Source organism: Lepus europaeus, chromosome 5, assembly GCF_033115175.1.
Source record: "Lepus europaeus isolate LE1 chromosome 5, mLepTim1.pri, whole genome shotgun sequence".
Lineage (NCBI taxonomy): Eukaryota > Metazoa > Chordata > Mammalia > Lagomorpha > Leporidae > Lepus > Lepus europaeus.
Window position 1 is genome coordinate 18,025,569 of NC_084831.1, and position 21,360 is coordinate 18,046,928.

The window sequence follows — 21,360 nt, forward strand, 5'->3', positions numbered from 1 at the left end:
ACTTACCATTAAGATGTCAGTGCTGGGCCTGCGCCGTGGCTCAACAGGCTAATCCTCCGCCTAGCGGCGCCGGCACACCAGGTTCTAGTCCTGGTCGGGGCGCCAGATTCTGTCCCGGTTGCCCCTCTTCCAGGCCAGCTCTCTGCTGTGGCCTGGGAGTGCAGTGGAGGATGGCCCAAGTGGTTGGGTCCTGCACCCCATGGGAGACCAGGATAAGCAACTGGCTCCTACCTTCAGAACAGCGTGGTGCGCCGGCCGCAGTGCGCCAGCCGCGGCGGCCATTGGAGGGTGAACCAACGGCAAAAGGAAGACCTTTCTCTCTGTCTCTCTCTCTCACTGGCCACTCTGCCTGTTAAAAAGTAAAAAAAAAAAAAAAAAAAAAGATGTCAGTGCTGGGGCCGGTGCTGTGGCATAGCGCGTAAGGCCACCACCTGTAATGCCGGCATCCCATATGGGCGCCGGTACAAGTCCTGGCTGCTCCACTTCCGATCCAGCTCTCTGCTATGGCCTGGGAAAGCAGTAGAAGATGGCCCAAGTCCTTGGGCCCCTGCGCCCATGTGGGAGACCTAGAAGAAGCTCCTGGCTCCTGGCTTTGGATCAGTTCAGCTCCAGCTGTTGCAGCCATTTGGGGAATGATCCAGCAGATGGAAGACCTCTCTCTCTCTCTCTCTCTTTCTCTCTCTCTTTTTCTGCCTCTGCCTCTCTGTAACTCTGCCTTTCAAATAAATAAATAAATATTTAAGAAAAAAAAAAAGGTGTCAGTACCACACAAAGTGATCCACAGATTCAGCCCAGTTCCTGTCAAAATCCCAGTGAGGTGTTTTTCAGAAATCAAAAACCCATGCTGAAATTCATATGGAGGAGCCGGTGCTGTGGTATAGCAGGTAAAGCTGCCACCTACAGTCCTGGCATCCCATATATGCGCTGCTTCAAATCCTGGCTGCTCCACTTCTGATCCAGCTCTCTGTTAATGGCCTGGGAAAGCAGTAAAAGATGGCCCAAGTGCTTGGGTTCCTGCACCCATGTGGGAGACCCAGAAGAAGCTCCTGGCATCAGATTGGCCCAGCTCCAGCCATTGCAGGTATTTGGGGAGTGAACCAGCAGATGGAAGACCTCTCTCTCTCTCCCGCTCTTTGTCTGCAATTCTGCCTCAAATAAATAAATAAATCTTTAAAAAAAAAAAAAATGGGAGCAGGTGTTTGGCCTGATGGTTGAGATGCCAGTTAGGATGCTCACATCCCACATTTGAGTACTTGGGTTCCATCCTGGCTTTGGCTTCTGACTCCAGCTTCTTGCTAATGCAGAGCTGGGAGGCTTCTACCTACATGGATGACCCAGGTTGAGTTCCCAGCTCCTGACTTCGGCCTTGCTGAGCCCCAGCCATTGCAGGCATTTGGGGAGTGAACCAGTGGGTAGGAGATCTCTGTCTGTGTGTCTCTGCCTCTAAAATAAATACAATTTTAAAAATCATGGGGCCGGCCCCGTGGCGCAGTAGGTTAATCCTCCGCCTTAGGTGCTGGCACCCCATATGAGCACCAGTTCTGGTCCCAGCTGCTCCTCTTCCAATCCAGCTCTCTGCCGTGGCCTGAGAAGGCAGTGGAAGATGGCCCAAGTGCTTGGTCCTCTGCACCTGCATGGGAGACATGGAGGAGGCTCCTGGCTCTTGGCTCCTGGCTTCAGATCAGCTTAGCTCCGGCCGTTGTAGCCATTTGGGGAAGTGAACCAGTGGATGGAAGACCTTCCTCTCTGTCTTTCCCTCTCACTGTAACTCTACCTCTCAAATAAATAAATAAAATTTTTTAAAGAAATCATTAAAATTTAAAATGTGGTACATCAGGGGACATTTTCAACAGTGTCCAACAGTAAAAAAGCAACATACAGAATGGGAAAAATATTGCAAACCAGTTATCTTATAAGGGATTAGTATCCAGAACGGGGGCTGGCATTGTGGTGCAGTTAAGCCACCACTTGCGATGTGGGCATCCCATTTCGGATTGCCAGTTCAAATCCCGGCTGCACCACTTCTGATCCAACTCCCTGCTAATGTGCCTGGAAGGCAATGGAGGATGGCCCAAGTGCTTGGAACCCTGTCACCCACCTGGGTGCATGGGAAACCAGGATAGAGTTTGAGACATATGCATCCTGTGTGGCCCCATCTTTCAGCTTCTGGACTAAATGTTCTGGAAGAGAAAAGATGCTTACTAACACTTACTACACTGAAGTTCCCTCCCATGATTGTTCCTGAAAGACTCTCAGGTTTACTGGCCTCTGCGAGGATATCCTTGATATCATCCTTGCTATCCATGAAGAAAACCAGCCTCTATGCTGGAATAAACCACATGGGCACCGTGTGCGCCTCAGCACGTGGAGTGGCCCCTGGCTGAGTGGGTGGAGGAATATTCAGGAAGGCACGGAGAGTGGGACAGAGGTGGCCAAGGCATTGTCAGCCACTAAGCTCATAGGCCCAGTATGAAACTGTTTCTCCATCTCTTGCATAGCTGACAATGGAAAGCCCTCTTGTGGCTCCACGTGTTCCTTGTTCACTTTGATAACTTCCTGTTGGGCTCTTCCCTTGTCAGTGGCTTTCTGTTCTGGGCTAGCACCGTGGATACCGTGTGCAGCAACACATTTTCCAGACCATCATCAAACAGTTGATCTTAACAAATAGGAAACAAAGCATGAAGATAAATGAGTAAGCAAGATTCAGGACCACTAAAGTGAACACAGTATAGTTTTTCACCACATGGAATCTGACAGTGCTATAGCTACGAAAAACTCCCTTGCTGTCCCCCTCCGTTTGGGTCGGAGCTCATATCAGAGTAACAGAGCCCTCTGTGGCAAGCAGGAGGCAGCGTGCTCTGCTTCAGGATGGTAAGGGTCACAGGTCCGGTCCTGAAGAGTTCCGGAAAGAAGGCTACTGGTGGTGTTGATCCGTGGTGCACTGTATCTCCCACTGCACCTGAGTCTCCTGCAGGGCCTGTCTCCTTGGGGGACTGACTGCTCCAGCAGGTCAGGGGGAATAAGTCGATTCTCATTTTCCATTGGCAACCTCCGTGGAATTTGCCATCCCATTTATATCCTGTTATCCCTGTGCATCTGCCTCCTTCCTGGGGAATGCGCAGCATACAGGAGAACAGCTCATTTTTGTGAGTACACACTGACAAGTGGATTGTTGCAAAAGCCCTACCCTGTTTCTTTTACTGCTGTATCACCAGTGTGTGAGAACTCATCTGAGCCTTGAAAATCCACTGTTTATCCCCACAACAACCCTTTTATTATCCTCACTTACTAGGTAAGGAAAATGTAGTGCAGCAAAGGTAAGCAGCTTTCCCGAGGTCACACAGCTGTGTCATAGAGCCAGGACTCAAACCCAGTCAGCCACACTCAGTTCTGTGACTTGGGAAGATAGATGGTGGAAGCTGGACGCTCCCTGCCCAAGCCGTGGCTTCCTCCTGAGGGCTGTCCTTTGTGCTGTCGTATTGGAGGACGTGAACAGTCTGTTACTGGGTGCAGCTGGGAGGCTGTAGGCCAGGCCAGGCCAATGAGCAGAGCTTCTGGGCCTCAGGAACAAGTGGTACCTACTCATGATCCTCTTCTGGAAGAGAGGCGGGTGTGCTGCTTGTTCATCAGAACCAGCACTGCTACAGACTGGGCCATCAGAACCCCCGCAGGCTGGGGCACACCACGCACTTCTGGTGGGAAGGGCAAACCTGCTGGAAGCTCCTGGCTTGGATAGAGTCAGAGGCTAAGTGTGAAATTCAGGCTGAACCTGGCTCTGCAAATCTTTCCTATTTCATGGACGAGGAGGGTGTGAACATTCAAGTGGACGCCCTTGAGAGGGAGAGTTGTGGGTTTGTTCATGCAGCCTGCATGAATCTGCTTCGAAACTGAGCCTGGAGTGCTTGGAACCACAGCCGGGGCAAGTGAAACAGTTGTCCTTGTCCCTGAGGCAGTTCACATGGTTTGCAGGGGAGAAATGGGGAATGCACCTCTGGTCTTTCTCACCTGCGATGTCTTAGGTCAGCACTCTGAGTTCAAGGACCTCATCAGATTTACAACCCTGTTTTGAGGCCACGGTTTAATACTTGTCATCCTGTAATCTGTCTATTTGAGGTGTCCATCAACTAATACTCCGAGGAGTAGGGGAAGACCACCAAGCAGGGCAACAGTTCTGTGCTCTGAATTCACCACGTCTGCTCTCCCCGGTTTGATTTCATTTGCTGCTTCCTCCAGGGGACCTCAACATCTGCTCTTCTGGCTTTGCTCTGAATTTTCAGTAAACAACCAAACAACCTTCAGGCTTTAAAAAAAAATGCTGTTGAAAGCTGGAATGTCACTGGGGGTTCTCACATTTGTGGCTTTGAGATGATCTACTACCCAGCCATAAAATATAATGAAATCCTGTCTCTCACAACAAAATGGATGCAACTGGAAACCATTACACTTAGTGAAATAAGCCAGTCCCAAACAAATACCATGTGTTTTCCCTGATCTGTGTTAACTAATGGACTACAAAAAAATTATATGAGCAAAATTGGTATTTTGAGAATTGATTATTGTTTACAGACCTTGTCGCTACTTTTAAGGAACAGTTTTTTTTCTTTTTACTGTTTGTTGAATTCTTAGTGGAGGGTTAATCTTACGATTATAAAAAAACTGAAAGTATGTCATTTTAAAAATTAAAGAATAAGAAAGGAAGGAGGGTAGGGTGGGAATTATCACTATGCTCCTAAATCTATATATATATAAAATACATGAAATATGTTCATCTAGTATAAATTTTAAAAATTGTGAATAAATTAATTACTTTTAAAGAGGATGATATTTCTCTAATAGATGTTTCCCAGAAAAGCTGAATAAAAAATGTATTGATAGGTTACAAAGTCTTAGGATCACTGAGTGCGGGACCGTCATGTCTGAACATTGAACGTGAGTGTGTGTCCTGGGCGTAGAGGCCCTGAGTGCTGCCTAAGCGGCTTACCTGCTAACCGGCAGCTGGGTGGTAGCTGTGGTAGACCTCTTCCCCTGCTTAGCTGGCAGACTTTGTTTGCCAGCTGCCTGAGGCTAGCAGTGGCCACCAAAGTGCTACAAAGTGGCTCCTGCGTTGTCCACATGTGCTCAGTGCAAGCACAATCAAATCTCTTCCAACTAAGCTGTGAGAGAAAGTTCCATAACCAGAATTGCTACTAACAACCAAGGATGATATTCAGAGGAAACACAGGAATAGTCAGCGGCCGAAGCCAGCTTTCTGTGCTCACAGACAGGCTGCTGGCTGTCACACTCGAACCCAGGCTCGGGGAGGTTCAGCTGCCACTCTCTTTGTAGCTGGCACTCATAGGCATCTCATCCCATCCATCCCTTAGTTTTTCTTACACATTTTTCTGTAATTGGGTAAAACTCACCTACAGTGAAATGTACAGCTCTTCCTGCGGGTAGTGTCCATGGGAAACCAGCGCTCCAGTCAGGAGCACTCCTAACATGGCACAGTCCTGCCAGCCCATAGTTTGTTGCCACTGAAAGTTTTTTATTGTGTTGGTCACTTTTCTTCTACATGGTGTATAAAATATTATATATTTGAAAAAGTCACAGTTCTTTAAGAATTTATGTTCCAGTAAGAGCAGAGTATGTATTTATAAATATATCAACCATTAAAAAACAAAGATTGGGGCCGGCGCTATGGCATAGTGGGTTAAGCCGCCACCTGTAGTGCCAGCATTCCATATGGGTGCTGGTTCGAGTACCGGCTGCTCCACTTCCGATGCAGCTCTCTGCTATGGCCTGGGAAAGCAGTGGAAGATGGCCCCAGTCCTTCGGCCCCTGCACCCACGTGGGAGACCCAGAAGATCCTGGCTCCTGGCTTCACATAGGCACAGCTCCAGCCGTTGTGGCCAATTGGAGAGTGAACCAGCAGATGGAAGAATCTCTCTCTCTCTCTCTCTGTATGTGTATGTGTCTCCTTCTCTCTCTGTGTAACTGACTTTCAAATAAATAAATAAATCTTTAAAAAAAAAAAGATTGATACTTAACGAATAGTATCTCATATTTTCTCAGATTTTAATGTTACATTCTTCTTACGTGGCAGGAAAGATGTTAAAGGCAACATAAGTCATAAATAAGGTTATAAAAAATTGGGAATTTTAATATGTTCTGCTCCCTTTAGCACTTTCCAGTTGAGACCCCAGACATTTGCAAGTGCTTAGATTATCCATGTAGATGTTCCTTCTTAGCAGCACGTGCTGCTCTGGGTCAGCAGAGGCCTGCCCTGGCTCAGCAGTGATACTGAGGAGAGCCAGGGGCAGTGTTGGCGCCAGTATGGGCCGCTCCAGCAAAACAAACCAGACAGGGCAACTTAGAAGCAACAGAAATATAGTGCTCACAGTTCTGGAGGCCGAGAAGTCCAAAATCAAGGCGTAGTGGAGTCAGGGTCTGGAAAGGGCCTGCTCCTTGGAGGGGGTGCCTTTAGTGAGTGCTCACTCGGCGAAGGACAAGGGCCTCATTTGTGAGGAAGGACACCGATCCAGTTCCCAGGGGGTTCCTCAAGTGCCCCAGGGCTTACCAGTGCCAACCCACTGGGGACGGAAATTCAGCATGGGAATTCTGGAGGGACACAAGCATTCAGACCGCAGCAGGCACTTTGCTGTCCCCAGGCAAATGGCAGCCTTGCCTGTGGCATTGGTGAGCCAATACAGAAGTGGAATTTTCTGTCAGATTTACAGAAAGACACAGATACCTTCCCTGATGAACATGGAAGCATTGCTTCTCCACAGTGGATTGCTGTTCCTCCCTCCTCCTCCATGCACAGGCGTGAGGGGCTTCTGGTGTTCCTCTGCAGAGGGGTGCAGCAGCCATCTGTGTGGCTCCCCTGCAGTGAGGGGGATAAGCCTCGCCTTCTCTGTGCTAGGGTGGGGAACAGAGGAAAGCCCACTCAGCCGCCACCCTCACCTGTTGCCCCTTGAAGCCTGCCCTCCGCAAGGCCGTCCCACTCCCCTCTTAACTGACCTTCATGCACTGCTCTTGAGCTCCCAGGAGAGGTGTTGCTTGCATGGAGTTGGGGGAGTATGAGTCACTTTACCTGTTGATAGCTCACAGGTGATGTCAGCATGGGTCCGCGGCTTCTGCTCTCCATTTGGAAGGAAACCTATTTGTATAAGGGAACACCTTAGGGATCGCTCTGGGGTGCATTTTCTGTGTTGTGCCTGTGGAGGTAGTGCCCTGGAGGAATATTGGTGAGCAGTGAAACAGCGGCTGGCAATGGTCTTGATTTTGTAGGATTGCCAGTATCTTACCCGAAGTGCATGTGCACTCACTGGTAACAGGATGCTGTTCACTTTATATCATTAGGGAATTCAGAAACTTAAAAATGGGTTGTCTCTGAAACAATTCTAAGGAGAAAAATAGCATTTGGGTTTCAGATGACCTGTGAACAGGTGCATATCCTTATTGTTAATCACAAGTCATTTTTAATCTAGTTCCATGGATTATGTCCTTACCTCCGGTCTGCAGTCTTCTAAATCCCTTCCGTGCTAATGCCAAGTTATCGGGGCAGCCTCAGGGATCTGCATTTTGATTCCTGTGGACTTTGGGAAAGACAGAGCTACCAGCCTGGGGTGCTTTCTTTGAATAGGAAGCCATACAAGTTGAGCATTGTCACCTGAAAATCTGAAATCCAAAATCCAGAACTTTCTGAGCCCCAACAAGACATCGAAACCGTGGATGCAGATTTGTGGATTAGGGGTGCTCAAACGGTACCCGAAGAGCTCTGAAATCTGAAATACTTCTGATCCCAAGCATTTTGGATGAGGGATACTCAGCCTGTAACAGTTTTGCCTCCACATGTTTCTACAGCACCTCACTTCCGGAAGTCACACAAACTGTATTTATGCTCCATCAGGAGGAAAACAGATGTGAAGGAAAGAGAAAGAGCTAACTTACAGAAAGCTCACGAATCAGCTCTTGCAGCGTTTCATTTGTGTAATTTTTAACTGGGTCATGGGCACTGGGATTTAGAGGAAAGAAACCTGCCAGGTGCTATCAGCCAACAGCATGTTACATTGAGTTTCAGTGTTTCTGGAATGGAAAAAGCTGTCCTGAGGGAAACAGGAAGCAGGATATGATTGTCAGTTGCTGTGTGGTCTGCAGATGGCTTGTGTCATACAGTGTGTTGTTGCTATGAAAAGTTCACTGCTGTGGGGGATTAGGAATAAATACATGGTCCTGTTGCCCTGACTAGGAAAACAGCTTAAGGCACAGAATTACAGAATTTTAATATTTCATAAGCCACACTTACTTAGTTCTTCCTTAATTTCCATTTCCATTGTCCTTGGTATTGATATTTCTTAACTATCTCACATGAGAATTCTAATATTTGCTTAGTATTCAAAATATCCTTACAATCATCTGCTACCAGTAATTAAGTGGAATGCATTTTCACAAAATCTCAATTGTGATGATTTTTTAAAGTGACAGATCTTTGAAATAGAGGCTGAGGAAGCTATGGGATGCATCTAGAAGTAGTAATAATGATTAGTGTTTAGTCCCCTTACAGGCTTGCATTTCTTTTTTAAGAACTGAAATGCTATTTTGAAATCCTTTCTACATCTACAGTACAATGTTTTCCTCCATTTTTTTAAAGATTTATTTACTTATTTGAAAGGCAGAATTACAGAGAGGCTGAGGAAGAGAGAGATCTTCCGTCTGCTCGTTCACTCCCCAGATGGCTGCAACACTGGGCTGATCTGAATCCAGGAGCCAGGAGCTTCTTCCAGGTCTTCCTCCAGGTCTTCCTCGTAGGTCCAGGGGCCTAAGCACTTGGACCATCTTCCACTGCTTTCCCAAACCATAGCAGGGAGCTGGATCGGAAGTGGAGCAGACGAACTAGAACCAGTGCCCATATGGGATGCTGGCACCGCAGGCGGCGGTTTTACCTGCTATGTCACAGCGCCGGCCCCCATGTTTTACATTAATGGATAGAAATAGCATAGTGAGGGACCAACGTTGTAGCATAGCAGGTTAAGTGCACCAGCATCCTGTATGGGCATTGGTTTGAGTCCTGGCTGCTCCACTTCCAATCTAGCTCCCTGCTAATGTGCCTGGGAAAACAGTGCTTGGGTCCTTGCACCCATGAGGCTCCTGGCTCCTGGCTTTAGCCTGGTCTAGCCCTGGCTGTTGTCAGCATGTGAGGGAGTGAACCAGTGAATGAAAGACTTCTGTCTCTCTTTCTCTTCCTTTCTCTCTAATTCTGCCTTTCAAATAAATAAAATCTTTAAAAAAAAAAAAAGGTGAATAAGAATTGGGTTGATTTTAAAGATTTTATTTATTTGAAAGAGTTACACAGAAGTTGAGACAGAGAGAGAAGTCTTCCATCCACTGGTTCATTCCCCAAATGGCCGCAATGGCCGGAGCTGAGCCTACCCAGAGCTAAGAGCTTCTTCGGGGTCTCCCACGTGGGTGCAGGGGCCCAAGAACTTGGACTGTCCTCTGCTGCTTTCCTAGGCGCATTAGCAGAGAGCTGGATCAGAAATGGAGCAGCTGGGATGTGAACTGGTGCCAGTATGAGATGCTGGCGCTGCAGGCTGGGGCTTTAACCTGCTGTACCACAGTGCCAGCCCCAAAGGTTTTTTTGTTTTTGTTTTAAGATTTGTCTTATTTTATTTGAAAGGCAGAGGGACAGGGAGAAACAGAAATTATCCTGTGTCAACTGGTTCACTTCCCAGGTAACTGCATGGCTGGGGCCAGGCCAAGTCACAGGCAGGAGCCCAGAACTCCCATCTGGGTGTCCCCTGTGGATGGCAGGGGTTTGAGTACTTGAGCCATCTTCTGCCTTCCCAGGCACAAGCAGGAAGCTGGGATTGGAAGTGAAGCACTGGGACCGGAACCAGTGCTCTGAAATGGGATGTCAGCACACTTAATCACTGCACCACATCAGCCGCTGACCTTAAACGTGACCTCCCCTTGCAGCTGGCTGTAGCGAACTGGGAGTCCAGACTTAGCATTAGGTCTGGTGTGCTGTTGGTTTCTAAATAGGTTTTAAATGAATGAACAAAAATAACTTTAGGATAAATGACATTTTCTTAAAAATGAAGGATACATATTTGAGCATTTTATTTTATATTTTATTGTACAGTGGCAGGTGAATGTTCAAGCTGAGAGAAGTTAACAAATGAGGGAGCTTGGATTTGCACTTCAGTTTCAATAAATGATGAGAGGATCTTTACATAGACTAAGCAGGCAGAGCATAGGAATATTTCTAAAGGTATTGAGAAGTGTCTTAGTTCTGCTTTGTTATTGCATCTGTCAAACTTGCGTAAAAGTCATAAAGAAGATTTAACATTGCTATACTTACAGTAATTGAAGTTAGGGTTTTTTTATCCTCCCAATTCATTAATAAGTGAGCGAAGAATAGTATTTTTCTCAGTCCCATAGAGTGGTTCAAATGTTGCTCTCCCTCTTTCCATCTCAAAATACTTAGGGTGTATGTGTCCAATTCACTTTTACAAAAACTATATGATTTTTGTGGAATTACATAATCCCAGTATGAACATTGAGGAAAAGATTGTATTGTTGTGCCTTAGCAAAAGGCCCTATGATTATCCAGAATTAAGCATTTTTAAAGAAGATGCTAGGAGATGGCGCTGTGGCATAGCGGGTAAAGCCGCCGCCTGCAGTGCCAGCATCCCATGTGGGCGCTGGTTTGGGTCCTGGCTACTCCACTTCTGCTCCACCTCTCTGGCCTGGGAAAGCAGTAGAGGATGGCCCAAGTTCTTGGGCCCCTGCACCCATGTGGGAGACCTGGAGGAGGCTCCTGGCTCCTGGCTTCAGATCAGTTCAGCTCTGGCCATTGCGGCCATCTGAGGAGTGAACAAGCAGATGGAAGACCTCTCTCTCTTTCTCTACCTCTCTCTGTAACTCTGTCTTTCAAATAATAAAATAAATTTTAAAAAAAGAAAGAAATAGCAGGTGTGTAGCCTAGTGATTAAAATGCCCACATCTCACATGGGAGTGCCTGGGTTCAGTTCCTGGCTCCAGCTTCCTGCCAGTGCTGACTGTGAGGTAGTGGCAATAGCTCAAGTAAATGGGTTCTTGCTGCCCAGGTAGAGACCTGAACTGAGTTCCTGGCTCCCCGCTTTGACCCCGACCCAGCCTCTGTCATGGGCATTTGGGGAGTGAACCAGAAGATAGGAGCTCTCCCTCCTAACTGTGTGAAGTACAGGCAAAGATAGGAAGCAGCCCTAACAAGAACCTGCTCTTAGAGAGTAAGACACTTGGGAAGCCAACACTTGGGAAGCTACTTGCAATTAAGTACTGAAGTTAAAGATGTGGCATCTCTAGGGGCCAAAGAATTTCCCTTGTAGGTTTGTTCCCCAAAGGAGTCCTTGCATGTGGCTGGCCTGAGATCTGTATGGGAATGTTCATAGTAGCACTGTGATTGTCATGGTAAAATGAGAGAAGGAGCAGACCACATGTTTAAGGCACCAGAAGAGACTCATTGTGGTATGGCCCTGCAACAGAATACTGCATAGCAGTGAAAACAAAAGACCTACAGTGGCAAGGAAGACTCAGGACCAAAATCTAAGCCAAACAAGCAAGTCTTAGGGGCCGGCATTGCCGCACAGATTAGGCCGCTGCTTACAGCACCGGCATCCCGTATCAAAGTGCTCATTCCAGTCCTGGCTACTCCTGCTGACCCAGCTTCTTGCCAGTGTGCCTGGGATGGCAGTGCAAGATATCCCAAGTATTCTGGCCCTTGCCACGCACATGGGAGACCCAGGCTCTTTGCTTCCGCCTGGCTCTTGTGGCCATTTGGGGAGTGAACCAGCAAATGGGAAATCTCCCTCTGTCACTTTGCCTTTCAAATAAATAAATCTTTCTTGAAAAATAGACTATAAAATGCATACAATATGATTGCATATTTAGAGATACATGCAAGTGTTGTAAAACTATAAAGAAATGAACAGTGCAAAATTTCCGAAATGGTTACTTTGAAGGAGCAAAGGAATGTGTTGGAGGGGAGAGAATTCTGGCCTCCTGAGGGCTTCACAGCCACCGTCCCATTCCTGTTCTGTCAGTGGGCATGTTTTATCTTTGTTTTTAATGACTTACACTTACTTTACGACCCTTGACTGTATGATACTTCATAAAGTTGATTATATCTAAGTGTAACTTGCAGAAGTAAGCCTGTGAACAAGAGGACACCTGTTCTTGCATACCCGTCAGAAAAGTCTACTGCTTTTTGATGCAGTACCCTGGTCCTTGGGTTTGATGATTTGAATTTCCTTTTGTTAAAGGTTTTTCTTTTCATGTTTCCCCCATTCTGTCTGCCCTGCTGCTCCTCCATCTGCAGGAGAGATTCGAGGCACTTTTCACCATCTATGATGACCAAGTTACATTTCAGCTGTTCAAAAGCTTTAGAAGAGTCAGGATAAACTTCAGCAAGCCCGAAGCGGCGGCAAGAGCGCGAATAGAACTCCACGAGACCGACTTCGGCGGGAGGAAGCTGAAGCTGTACTTCGCACAGGTACTTCCCGGGGCACGCTGCTCTGCACTTGTTTCCCCCATCCACACTTCCAAGTCTCTCTCTCCTGTTGCTGCCTCTGAGACTTCTGAAACAGCTTCCAGTCAGCGGGGATGTGAAAGCGCGTCCCCCTGCCTTTACAGGTGTATAGTTTTGGTTATTGGTTAGGCATGTTTACCCTCCGGACTTTGTTTTGCTGAGACTAAGAGTGAAAGGGAATTCTTCTTCTGGCAGCTCTGTGTAGCCGAGGCTCTGGGAGGGTTGAGCCCAACACCCTTGAGTGTCTCCTGCGCATGTAAAGTGGCACTCAAGAGTGAGCGCCCTCGGGAGACTCGGGGAAATAGTCTCAAGTCATTTTCCGTGCTCCTCAGTTCCCATGAAGAACCCCCAGGGGAAAGTGCTGGGCCGAGGTTGGCCAGGAGGGGCCCAGGGCTGCAGGGAAAGGCAGAGTCCACGGGTCAGCAAGAGTGGGCTCTGCCTGTGGTTCTGATGCTGCAGTGCTGTGGCCTTTGAGAAGCCAGTTTCTTCTTAGAGGAACTGGTGAAATAAAGGCATTAGAGCTGTACTTAGAAACAGTGCCGTCTTTTATTGGCAAAAAAAGTTTTTTCTTGGTTTTAGCTTTCAAATTAGAGGCGTTTGTTGCCTTACATTCTAAACGTGTTCGCCGTTCCTCGTTGGAGTCTCTTGCGGTTAGACTGCAGCGTAAGATGATGCGGCCCTGTCTCTCCTCCCACTGGGGTTTGCAGTTGCCGCCTCTCATCCACCTCTGTATCCATCTGTGTCTTTATTCAGCTCCCGGTCATTGAGCGCTTGGTACGAGTTCAGTGTGAGCACACAAACCCAGTCCTCCCTTCTTGGAGTTCATAGCTGTTTTACGAGATCTGTAAATTTCCTCCAGTAAGATGGAAGACTTACATGGGGATGAAGAAGGGCAGTGTGGCTTGCGGACTGGTTTTGAGAATCTCTTCTGGCAGGTGCAGGTGTCCAGTGAAGTGCGGGACAAGTCGTACTTGCTGCCGCCCCAGCCTGCCAAGCAGTTTCTCATCTCCCCGCCAGCGTCGCCCCCAGTGGGCTGGAAGCAGAGTGAAGATGCAGTGCCTGTTATAAATTACGATCTACTCTGCGCTGTTTCCAAGCTGGGGCCAGGTAACAAACTTCTGTGTTTCCTGTTTTAGTCCCAAGAAACTTGTATTGAAGACTGAGCCTGTTCCAGCCAGCCAGTGGCCACATGACCCAAGGATGAGGTCACGCAAGCCTGGCTTCGCGTCTGTGCTGGGGCGTGTGCCAGCTCCGTGGCCCTCGGCAAGCTGCTTGGCCTCCGTTTCCTGAGCTCACCTTCATCTCTGCAGCAGGGATCGTCGTGGTCTCTCCTGTTCAGTGGGGTTGTAAGGATGAGTGATGAGTGCCTGGGCTCAGTGCATGCCTCTGCAGTCCCCACTGCTCCGAGTTCTCCCTGGCCCTCACAGGCAGGCCGTGCGCCTTAGTTGCCTTCCTCCCCCGCCCCATCAAGTCCCAGACAGACCACAGCTACTTTGAGTCCGGCAGGGAACTGCTGGTGGTTTCCTGTCATCCTCTCTTGGTTTTTGTCTTTACTTTTATTTTCCTTTGCTGCTTCCCCTCTGCCCCTCTGATCCCTGTAAATGCTGTAGGAAGCTGATGCCATGCTGGTATGGGCTGGGTGTCTGCGACAGTGTCTCCTACAAGGGCCCGACAGCATTTGTAGGGGAAGTATCAGAGCTGCATCTCAGATGCACAGGGCCCTCTGCTGAAGAGATCCCCCTGATGCCTGGAACCTTCCAGGTGTCTCCCAGAGGAAAGCTGAGACCAGAATGAAGTTAAACAGATTCAGCCGTGTGCTTCATGGAACTGTGACTGGCATGCACGTTTTAACTCCCCGGATCTCGGTACTGAAAATGGAAAATTTTACCAGAACCTTAAAGCACTGAATCGCTAATAACAAAAAAGCAGATAAAGTACTTTGTCGTAGCATTTAAAGATTTTAAAAGCTATAATCAGCAGTTAAAAATAAGCAGAATAAGAGGTTTCCAAGAGAAAACAGATCTTGTTGCTGGAAGTGAGGCTTTGGCCACAACACTCAACTTTGTTTCCTCCACAGGAGAGAAGTATGAACTGCACGCGGGAACCGAGTCAACACCCAGCGTGGTGGTTCACGTCTGTGAAAGTGAAACTGAGGAGGAAGAGGAGACAAAAAATCCCAAGCAGAAAATCACCCAGACCAGGCGCCCCGAGCCTCCGACCACAGCGCTGAATGGGCGCCCGACCTTCGACTGCGCGCTGTGAGGTCTGTGGTATGGGAGGCAGCTGCCCTCCCGGGCCGCACTCATGGGGACCCGACCTTCCGCTGATGGCCTAGGTAGGGCGGTGGAGAACCGGGCACAGCCGCGGTAGTGTAGGGCAGCAGCTGGTTCACCTGCTCACGGTGGTGAGGGTGTTCTCAGTGGCGCTCTGCAGTAAAGCATTGCCATCCACCTGAAAGTGGTGAGTGATAGCAGGTTAGGAGAATGCCCCTCCCCACTCGCCCTCATTCCCTAGAGCATGGGATACGAAAGACGGGCACAGCATCATCCAGTGCAGTACCATCTTTATGAATTTCAAAACTCTTGAAATTTTAATAGCCTAGTGTGGTTATTTTTGTATACCGGCTCCTAGCTAATATATTGAGCAAAAGGTAATTGTTTGGTATTCATGAGATTTTCTTCATGGAAAGAAACCTGAGATGCAGAATTTTCTATAGAAATCCTTTTTCTCAAGGAATTTCTCCAGTAGCTTTGGGAAGAAATGCCAGATCCACTCAGCTGGTGAGAACCAAGTGGCCCTCAACCCCATGGTGTACAGGCCACTGTTCCTTATGAGTTGTTCCACCTGAGCGTGACTGCCCCAAAAGAGCCGCCACTTGGCACGTGGGCCGGTCCCCAGCAGACGAGGCCGCTGTGGATTCAGACGGCTGCCGCACCCCGCCACGCGTGTCTGTGTTCTGGCCTGCAGCACACCGAGCTGTCTTCACTCAGCAGCTTCCTGCCCTATGGCTTTCTCCAGTGTCGTGTTAACCGTGGGTGTGTGTGTTCTGTACGTACATTTCTGTGTGTTGTCTGTAGATTTTCAGTGAGAAAAGGTAGTAAGATTATCTGAAGACCATTTATAAATCATCCACTGAAACCTTTTCCAGCTTGCTTTGGAAGGAAAGTCACATGTGCTGTTTTTCTGTGGATCGGGAAAGGGAAGCGATCACCTACTCACTCTTCCCTTAGTGATGGCATTTGTCACTCTGGCTTACTTTACCATGGGCATTTTTCCCTAAAATACAGTTGGCTCTCACTTAAGTTGCAGAATGTGTAATTGACCCTTATAATGTTGACGCAGCATCCTTTTAACTTTTGTGGTCTCTTCAGGCTTTGGAGAGCCTCCTGTCGAAATGGCTGGTCTGTGGGGCAGGTATCCATGGGTGACCCAATGTCACTGCCATCACAGAGAAAAATGCAGAAGTTCCAGCCTGGTATCTGTATATTTTTGGTAGCATGTTATTGTGGTTTAGTTCTTCTCAGAGTAGAATTTATTGCTGAAGGCATTATATTATATACACATAATAAAGTTTTCTGTATTTTCCTTGCCCTCTGATACTCTGAGGTAATAACTGTATTTGTATAGGTCCACCACTGCTAAACTTCAATGTAAATTCAGCTGGAATTTGTAATTCCATACAAAATTAATATATTGAAATCAGACCATTTGTCAGTTAAACTGATGGCCACTTAATAAATTTATTTTGCAGTCCTGAACTCAGCATTTTGCTCATTTTTGCTTGCAGGGTGGTCCCTGTCTTCCAGGAGATGTATGCATTTTCACCACTTGGGATGTTTAAAATTTCTTCTTAGGTGATATTATTCATTACTGTTTTCTAAGTGTTCAAAACCCATACTTCATTTGGGTTGGCTTTCACTCTCTGCCTCCTGATTAAAGAATATTCTGTCCCTTGGAAGATACCTGTCTCCCTGCGCCTCTCACGCTGCCTTTCAAATAAATAAGTAAGTAGATGAATAAATCTTTTTTTAAAAGTTTTACATGTTAGGGGTAGAATACTCTTTTTTTTTTAAACTCAAGCAGTGCAGAGTACCTAATGTTTTTCTGTTCTTTGAGAGTATTGAATAAATCAAAAGTTTAAAACAAAATTTAATATATATTAAAGAGAGTGTGTCATATAAACACTTCTGAGTGGGGAACATTAATGTTTCCTTTCTTGTTAGTATATTTCCAGAAAGTGAATTCTAAAAAAAAAAAAACAAATACCAGTCAACTCCTTCAGTGTTGTGAAATCAGCCAGGATCAACACTCATTGTGGTCTCTGTCCTTTTGTGGCTGTTTCTTACCCAGTGTGTGCAACCATTGTGCAGGAGATGAGCCCCATGGGTTTTTTTTTTTTAAGGTTTATTTATTTATTTACTTGAAAGAGTTAGAGAGAGGCAGAGAGAGAAAGTCTTCCATCTGCTGGTTCACTCCCCAGATGGCCACAATAGCTAGAGCTGAGCCAATCTGAAGTCAGGAGCTTCTTCTGGGTCTTCCACGTGGGCACATGGTTGCAGGGACCCAAGACTTGGGCCATCTTCCACTGCTTTCCCAGGCCATAGCAGAGAGCTAGATCGGAAGTGGAGCAGCTGGGACCGCAGGTGGCTTTATCTGCTATGCCACAGCACAGCCCCAAGTTGTTTTAATGTTTATCTCCATTTTTTTCTTTAAAATTGAGTTAGTATCTAGATTTAACTGACAAATACAAGGGCACTTCAAAAAATTCATGGAAAATGGAATTGAAAGATATTTGATGCAAAAAAATTTTGAAATCTATATATATATATTTCTTCAAAAAGTTCGTGGAAATGCATATTATTTAAAAACTATGAATTTCAAAAAAGTTTTGCACCAAAATAAAATAGTTTTAATTCCATTTTTTCCATAAACTCTTTGAAGTACCCTTTTAGCTCCATTTTCTTTAGAAATCATAACCTCTTCGTGGGAGTTAAATTATGTAGAAAACTGTGAGGAAAGATAATAGTGATGGAAGACAATGGCTTTGTGAGAGAAAAAGACAGGAATGAAGGGTAAAGAAACTGGACGCTTAACAGGGATTGGCCGCAGAATCTATGATGTGCTCCCTGGTGATGCTGGAGGCAAACCCGCCTAAAAAGGGTGCTGGTGAGCGTGTCCTGGGCTTAAGGTGCTGGGAGGCAGAAATGGGTAGGAACAGTTCCCTCACCCTGGAGAGCTTGAGGCTCCAGAGAGCTGATTTTAACACAAAACCCGGCAGCAGTTCAGAGCCAAGTCAAGACTGCAAGGTCCTTTTGAAGTTCAGCGTGCAGGCTTGAACAGAACGCTGCACTTGTTGATGAGCTGTTGGAGTTGAAGAGCTACCAGAGGTCTCCGTCTTTTAAAACGGTCATTACTCTTAGGTGAGCAGATTTGATTCTCCGGAATCTGAGCCGGCTGAGATGCCTGCGGAGGTCACAGCGCATGATGTTACACTCGTCCAGGAGTTCCAGGGCGGGCTGAGGGGGCGTTTGTGGGACCTGCCGAGGCTCCCGGGACAAGAGTTGGCTGTCTTGGCCCCTGCACAGGAGCTGCTGCTGTTTTTTTCTTGTGTCGGCCTCTGAAAGAGGTGATGAATTCTAATCCCTGGCATCAGGGAAACAAAGATGGGGCTGGGGATTGTTTTCTCCTGAGAGGATGGCTAAGACACCAGTGAGAAAATCCGATCTGGTGACAGTGTTGACTTGGTGATTTTCTTAATGAAGCTGATGTTCCCTGTTTTCTGTTATCACGGAACTCTTGGGGTCACAATCTGCTTACATAATGTTATCTTGGTAGCCAGCAATTGGTTGGCATTTTAATATAGACTTTTCTATATTTCCATACTAGTGAAATTAAAATGTAATCGCACTTAAGAGGTGACTCTGATGAAGCAGAATGAGATCCATGGGACTCAGAAATAAAGACTTGTGGAGAAAGGACACTGTCACGCAGTGTAAAAGTGAGCTCTGTTCAGGATTAAAGACTGCTGCTTTGTATTTAAAATCTCAAACATAATTAAACAATGGTACCAAATTTTGTAACATGCCAGGCTCAGTGTCCACTGGGTTCTCTTACCCATAGTTGTGGACCTCACATCCACCATGCAAGGTGACCTTGGTCCTCCTTTCTTTCTTCCTCTCCTGCCCTCCATTCCTGCACAGTTGCATTTACATGTTTCTGGACTGAAGACCAGTTACTGAAAATCTGTATGACAAATAGAGGAACAGAAGCCCTGGGAAGCAGTTATCCCTAGCTGGGGAGGTACAGTCCATGTTATGGAAACTCATCTTTGACAAAGTTAAAGAAGTTTAAAGAATGAGATTTACCAACAATTTGACAAATATTCACTTGTTTTTTAAGCTGTGGTTGGAGCATAGGTCAGTGAGAACATCTTTGTCACGGTGCCACTGTTTTCTTGAATCACAAAACAAGGGAAAATGTTAATAATATGGAGAGTGTTGTTATCACCAAATGACGAGCTGAGGCAGCTGAAAGCAACATCTGCTAATAATAAGTTCACTGACCAAAAAGACTGTAAAAATCATCGTGTTCAGAGTGCTCTCCTGCCGAGGTTAAGAACTAACCTTGGTTAAGTCAGGCACTGCATATCTGATTTTACTAGTCTATAGTAGTGTGTTGATTGTCAACATTAAATTAGATTCACAGTCTGCCTTGCAAACCTACATTTCCTTTTGAAGCAGTTACAGCCTGCAGACTCTTGGAACCACTGCCGATCTCTGAATATGGACGATTTCTATCTATCTATGCAGATAATGTCTGTCTGTCTACATTGTTCCCACTGTAGGCCCCAGTCTCCCTGACTCGGACTGGGTGCTGAGGAGAAAGGTGGCAATCCTGGTCACATGCAGTATCCCTCCTCCTGCTCCTCAGCCCCGAGTAAGTGTTGACCCACGCTTCTGCTGTACTCTGCACACCCCGCAAGCTGAAGAAAAGTGTCTCAGCCATTTCACTTCGAACTCAGAAGTTGAATTGATTATGTTACCGGAACATATGTGTGATTTTGTGTTATATTTGGGGGCACTTTACCGGTCTGGTAGTGTAAGCCATGGTGAATACTCACTGGACTTCAGTCACTCACGTACATGTGTTTCCTACTCCGGGTGTCCCAAGTGGCCGAGTTTGTAGTATGTTCATTGTCAAGTTTAACCCTCCTGTGTTGTGAGGGCCTTTAAGCATTCCTCATCCTATCAAAGTGACAAAAGCAGAAAGTAATTTTTTTGGAAGCTTTGTGATTACTTGTAACAACTTTGGTTTTTAAAACTAATAAAGTTAGTTTTTATAATCAGTCCATTGAATTGAATTATTTATAGTTATTTTCAATGTGTATTACTTGCATTTGGGTAGTAATTCAAAAAAGTAAAATTCCCTTTTTAATAAAAATTTTTATTTTCATTTTGAAAGGCAGAGAAAGAGAAATCTTCCATCCGCTGGTTCATTCTCCAAATGCCTACAACACTTGGGACTAGACCAGGTAAAGCCAAGAACCTAGAACTCCGTCTAGGTCTCCCACACAGTGGCAGGAACCCAGTTACTGGGCTGCCATCCACTACCTCCTAGGGTGCTTTAGCAGGAAGCCAGATTGTAAGCGGGGCAGACAAGATTCACCCCGGCACACCAGTGTGGGATGTAGGCATCCTGAGTGCTGGCTTAGCCCATGTGCCACAGCGCCTGTCCCTGATGGCTGTCCCTCTAACAAGAGCCCTGTTGAACCTCAGTGTTGTGCTGTGCCAGAGCTGGAGGTGGTGAGTCTCAGCCAGCTCTGTAAAGAACCCACTACAATTTCAGTTCTTCAACAAGAAAAGTTTTTACCTTGGTGTCCTCCTCAGTTAAAAATGATTTAGTCTGTCTTGGTTAAAAAAAAAAAAAGGAAAAAAAAAAACCTCCAAATCAAAATATCACAACTGGCTGGGTCCAAGTACTTGTCCCTGACTTGAGAAAGAATGCAAGAATGAGATGTTGGTAAGGGTTGGCAGAGAAGCAAGATTTGGTTGCATGTGAAGCAAGAGTACTTGACTCAAAGCTACATCAGGTTCAGGTCCATGGCTTTATAGGGGTGAGGGCTTAATTGAATATTCATAAGGGATGGAGTTTGAGGCCAGACTTGAGTGCTGCCCATTTCCTTGCCTTCATTGGAAATCTCTTAAAGTGTTATGGCATCAGGTGCATGATGGGAGTAGGAGTGTCAGTTGTGGTCGTTTTATTACAGTAACCTTACAGTTACCTAGAGGACACCGTGGGAACGCAGCCAGCCCCATGTCAATTCTAAACAGTTTTGCTGAAGCTGCAGTTTTCCGCTGTACAGAGTGGGGTGGCTTGGGTGGGGCAGGCGGGGCTGCAGGGAGGGGCTCCTCCTTGCCAGCTGTCTCCTTAGCTGCATCATATTTTGTCCCTCGGGTTTCATCTCTTAATCTTCAGGGGAAGTTGAGACAGGAAGATCCGACTTCTGTAACTTTATGCTGGGTCAAGCGTCGTCCCTGCCTAGCCAGGGAGCAGGAGTCCCCGTGCCAGCTGATCTGGAGGCTCCAGCGGAGGAGCTGAGCTTTGTCCCCAGCCACCAGTAGTGCCTGGAATCCCTGTGTGACCATCATTCCGACATGAAACTCAAAGTCTGGGAGAGAAAAATTTAACAGTGAGATTGAGTGTGCATGGGCCAGCAAGGAGCAAGAGTAAGAGCCATGTCAGAAAGGAGAGGGCCTTTTGCTGCTTCCCTTACCGAAATCACGGGCCCACTTGTCCTGATCGTAAATCTT

General features: G+C 46.7%; 1 protein-coding gene across 3 annotated transcripts in view; it reads left to right on the forward strand.

The window, feature by feature from the left end:
- The window catches only part of RCAN3 (RCAN family member 3), a 31,868-nt gene extending 12,025 nt beyond the window's left edge, over positions 1–19,843 (forward strand). For 2 of the 3 annotated variants that reach the window (XM_062190637.1, XM_062190638.1), the window contains exons 3-5: positions 12,341–12,514; positions 13,486–13,657; positions 14,628–19,843. In XM_062190637.1, coding sequence (XP_062046621.1) covers positions 12,341–12,514; positions 13,486–13,657; positions 14,628–14,812 — 531 coding nt within the window. In that variant the 3' untranslated portion in view covers positions 14,813–19,843. The remainder of the gene's footprint in view (positions 1–12,340; positions 12,515–13,485; positions 13,658–14,627) is intronic. The other variant, XM_062190639.1, reaches the window with a different exon arrangement.
- The last annotated feature ends 1,517 nt before the right edge of the window (positions 19,844–21,360 follow it).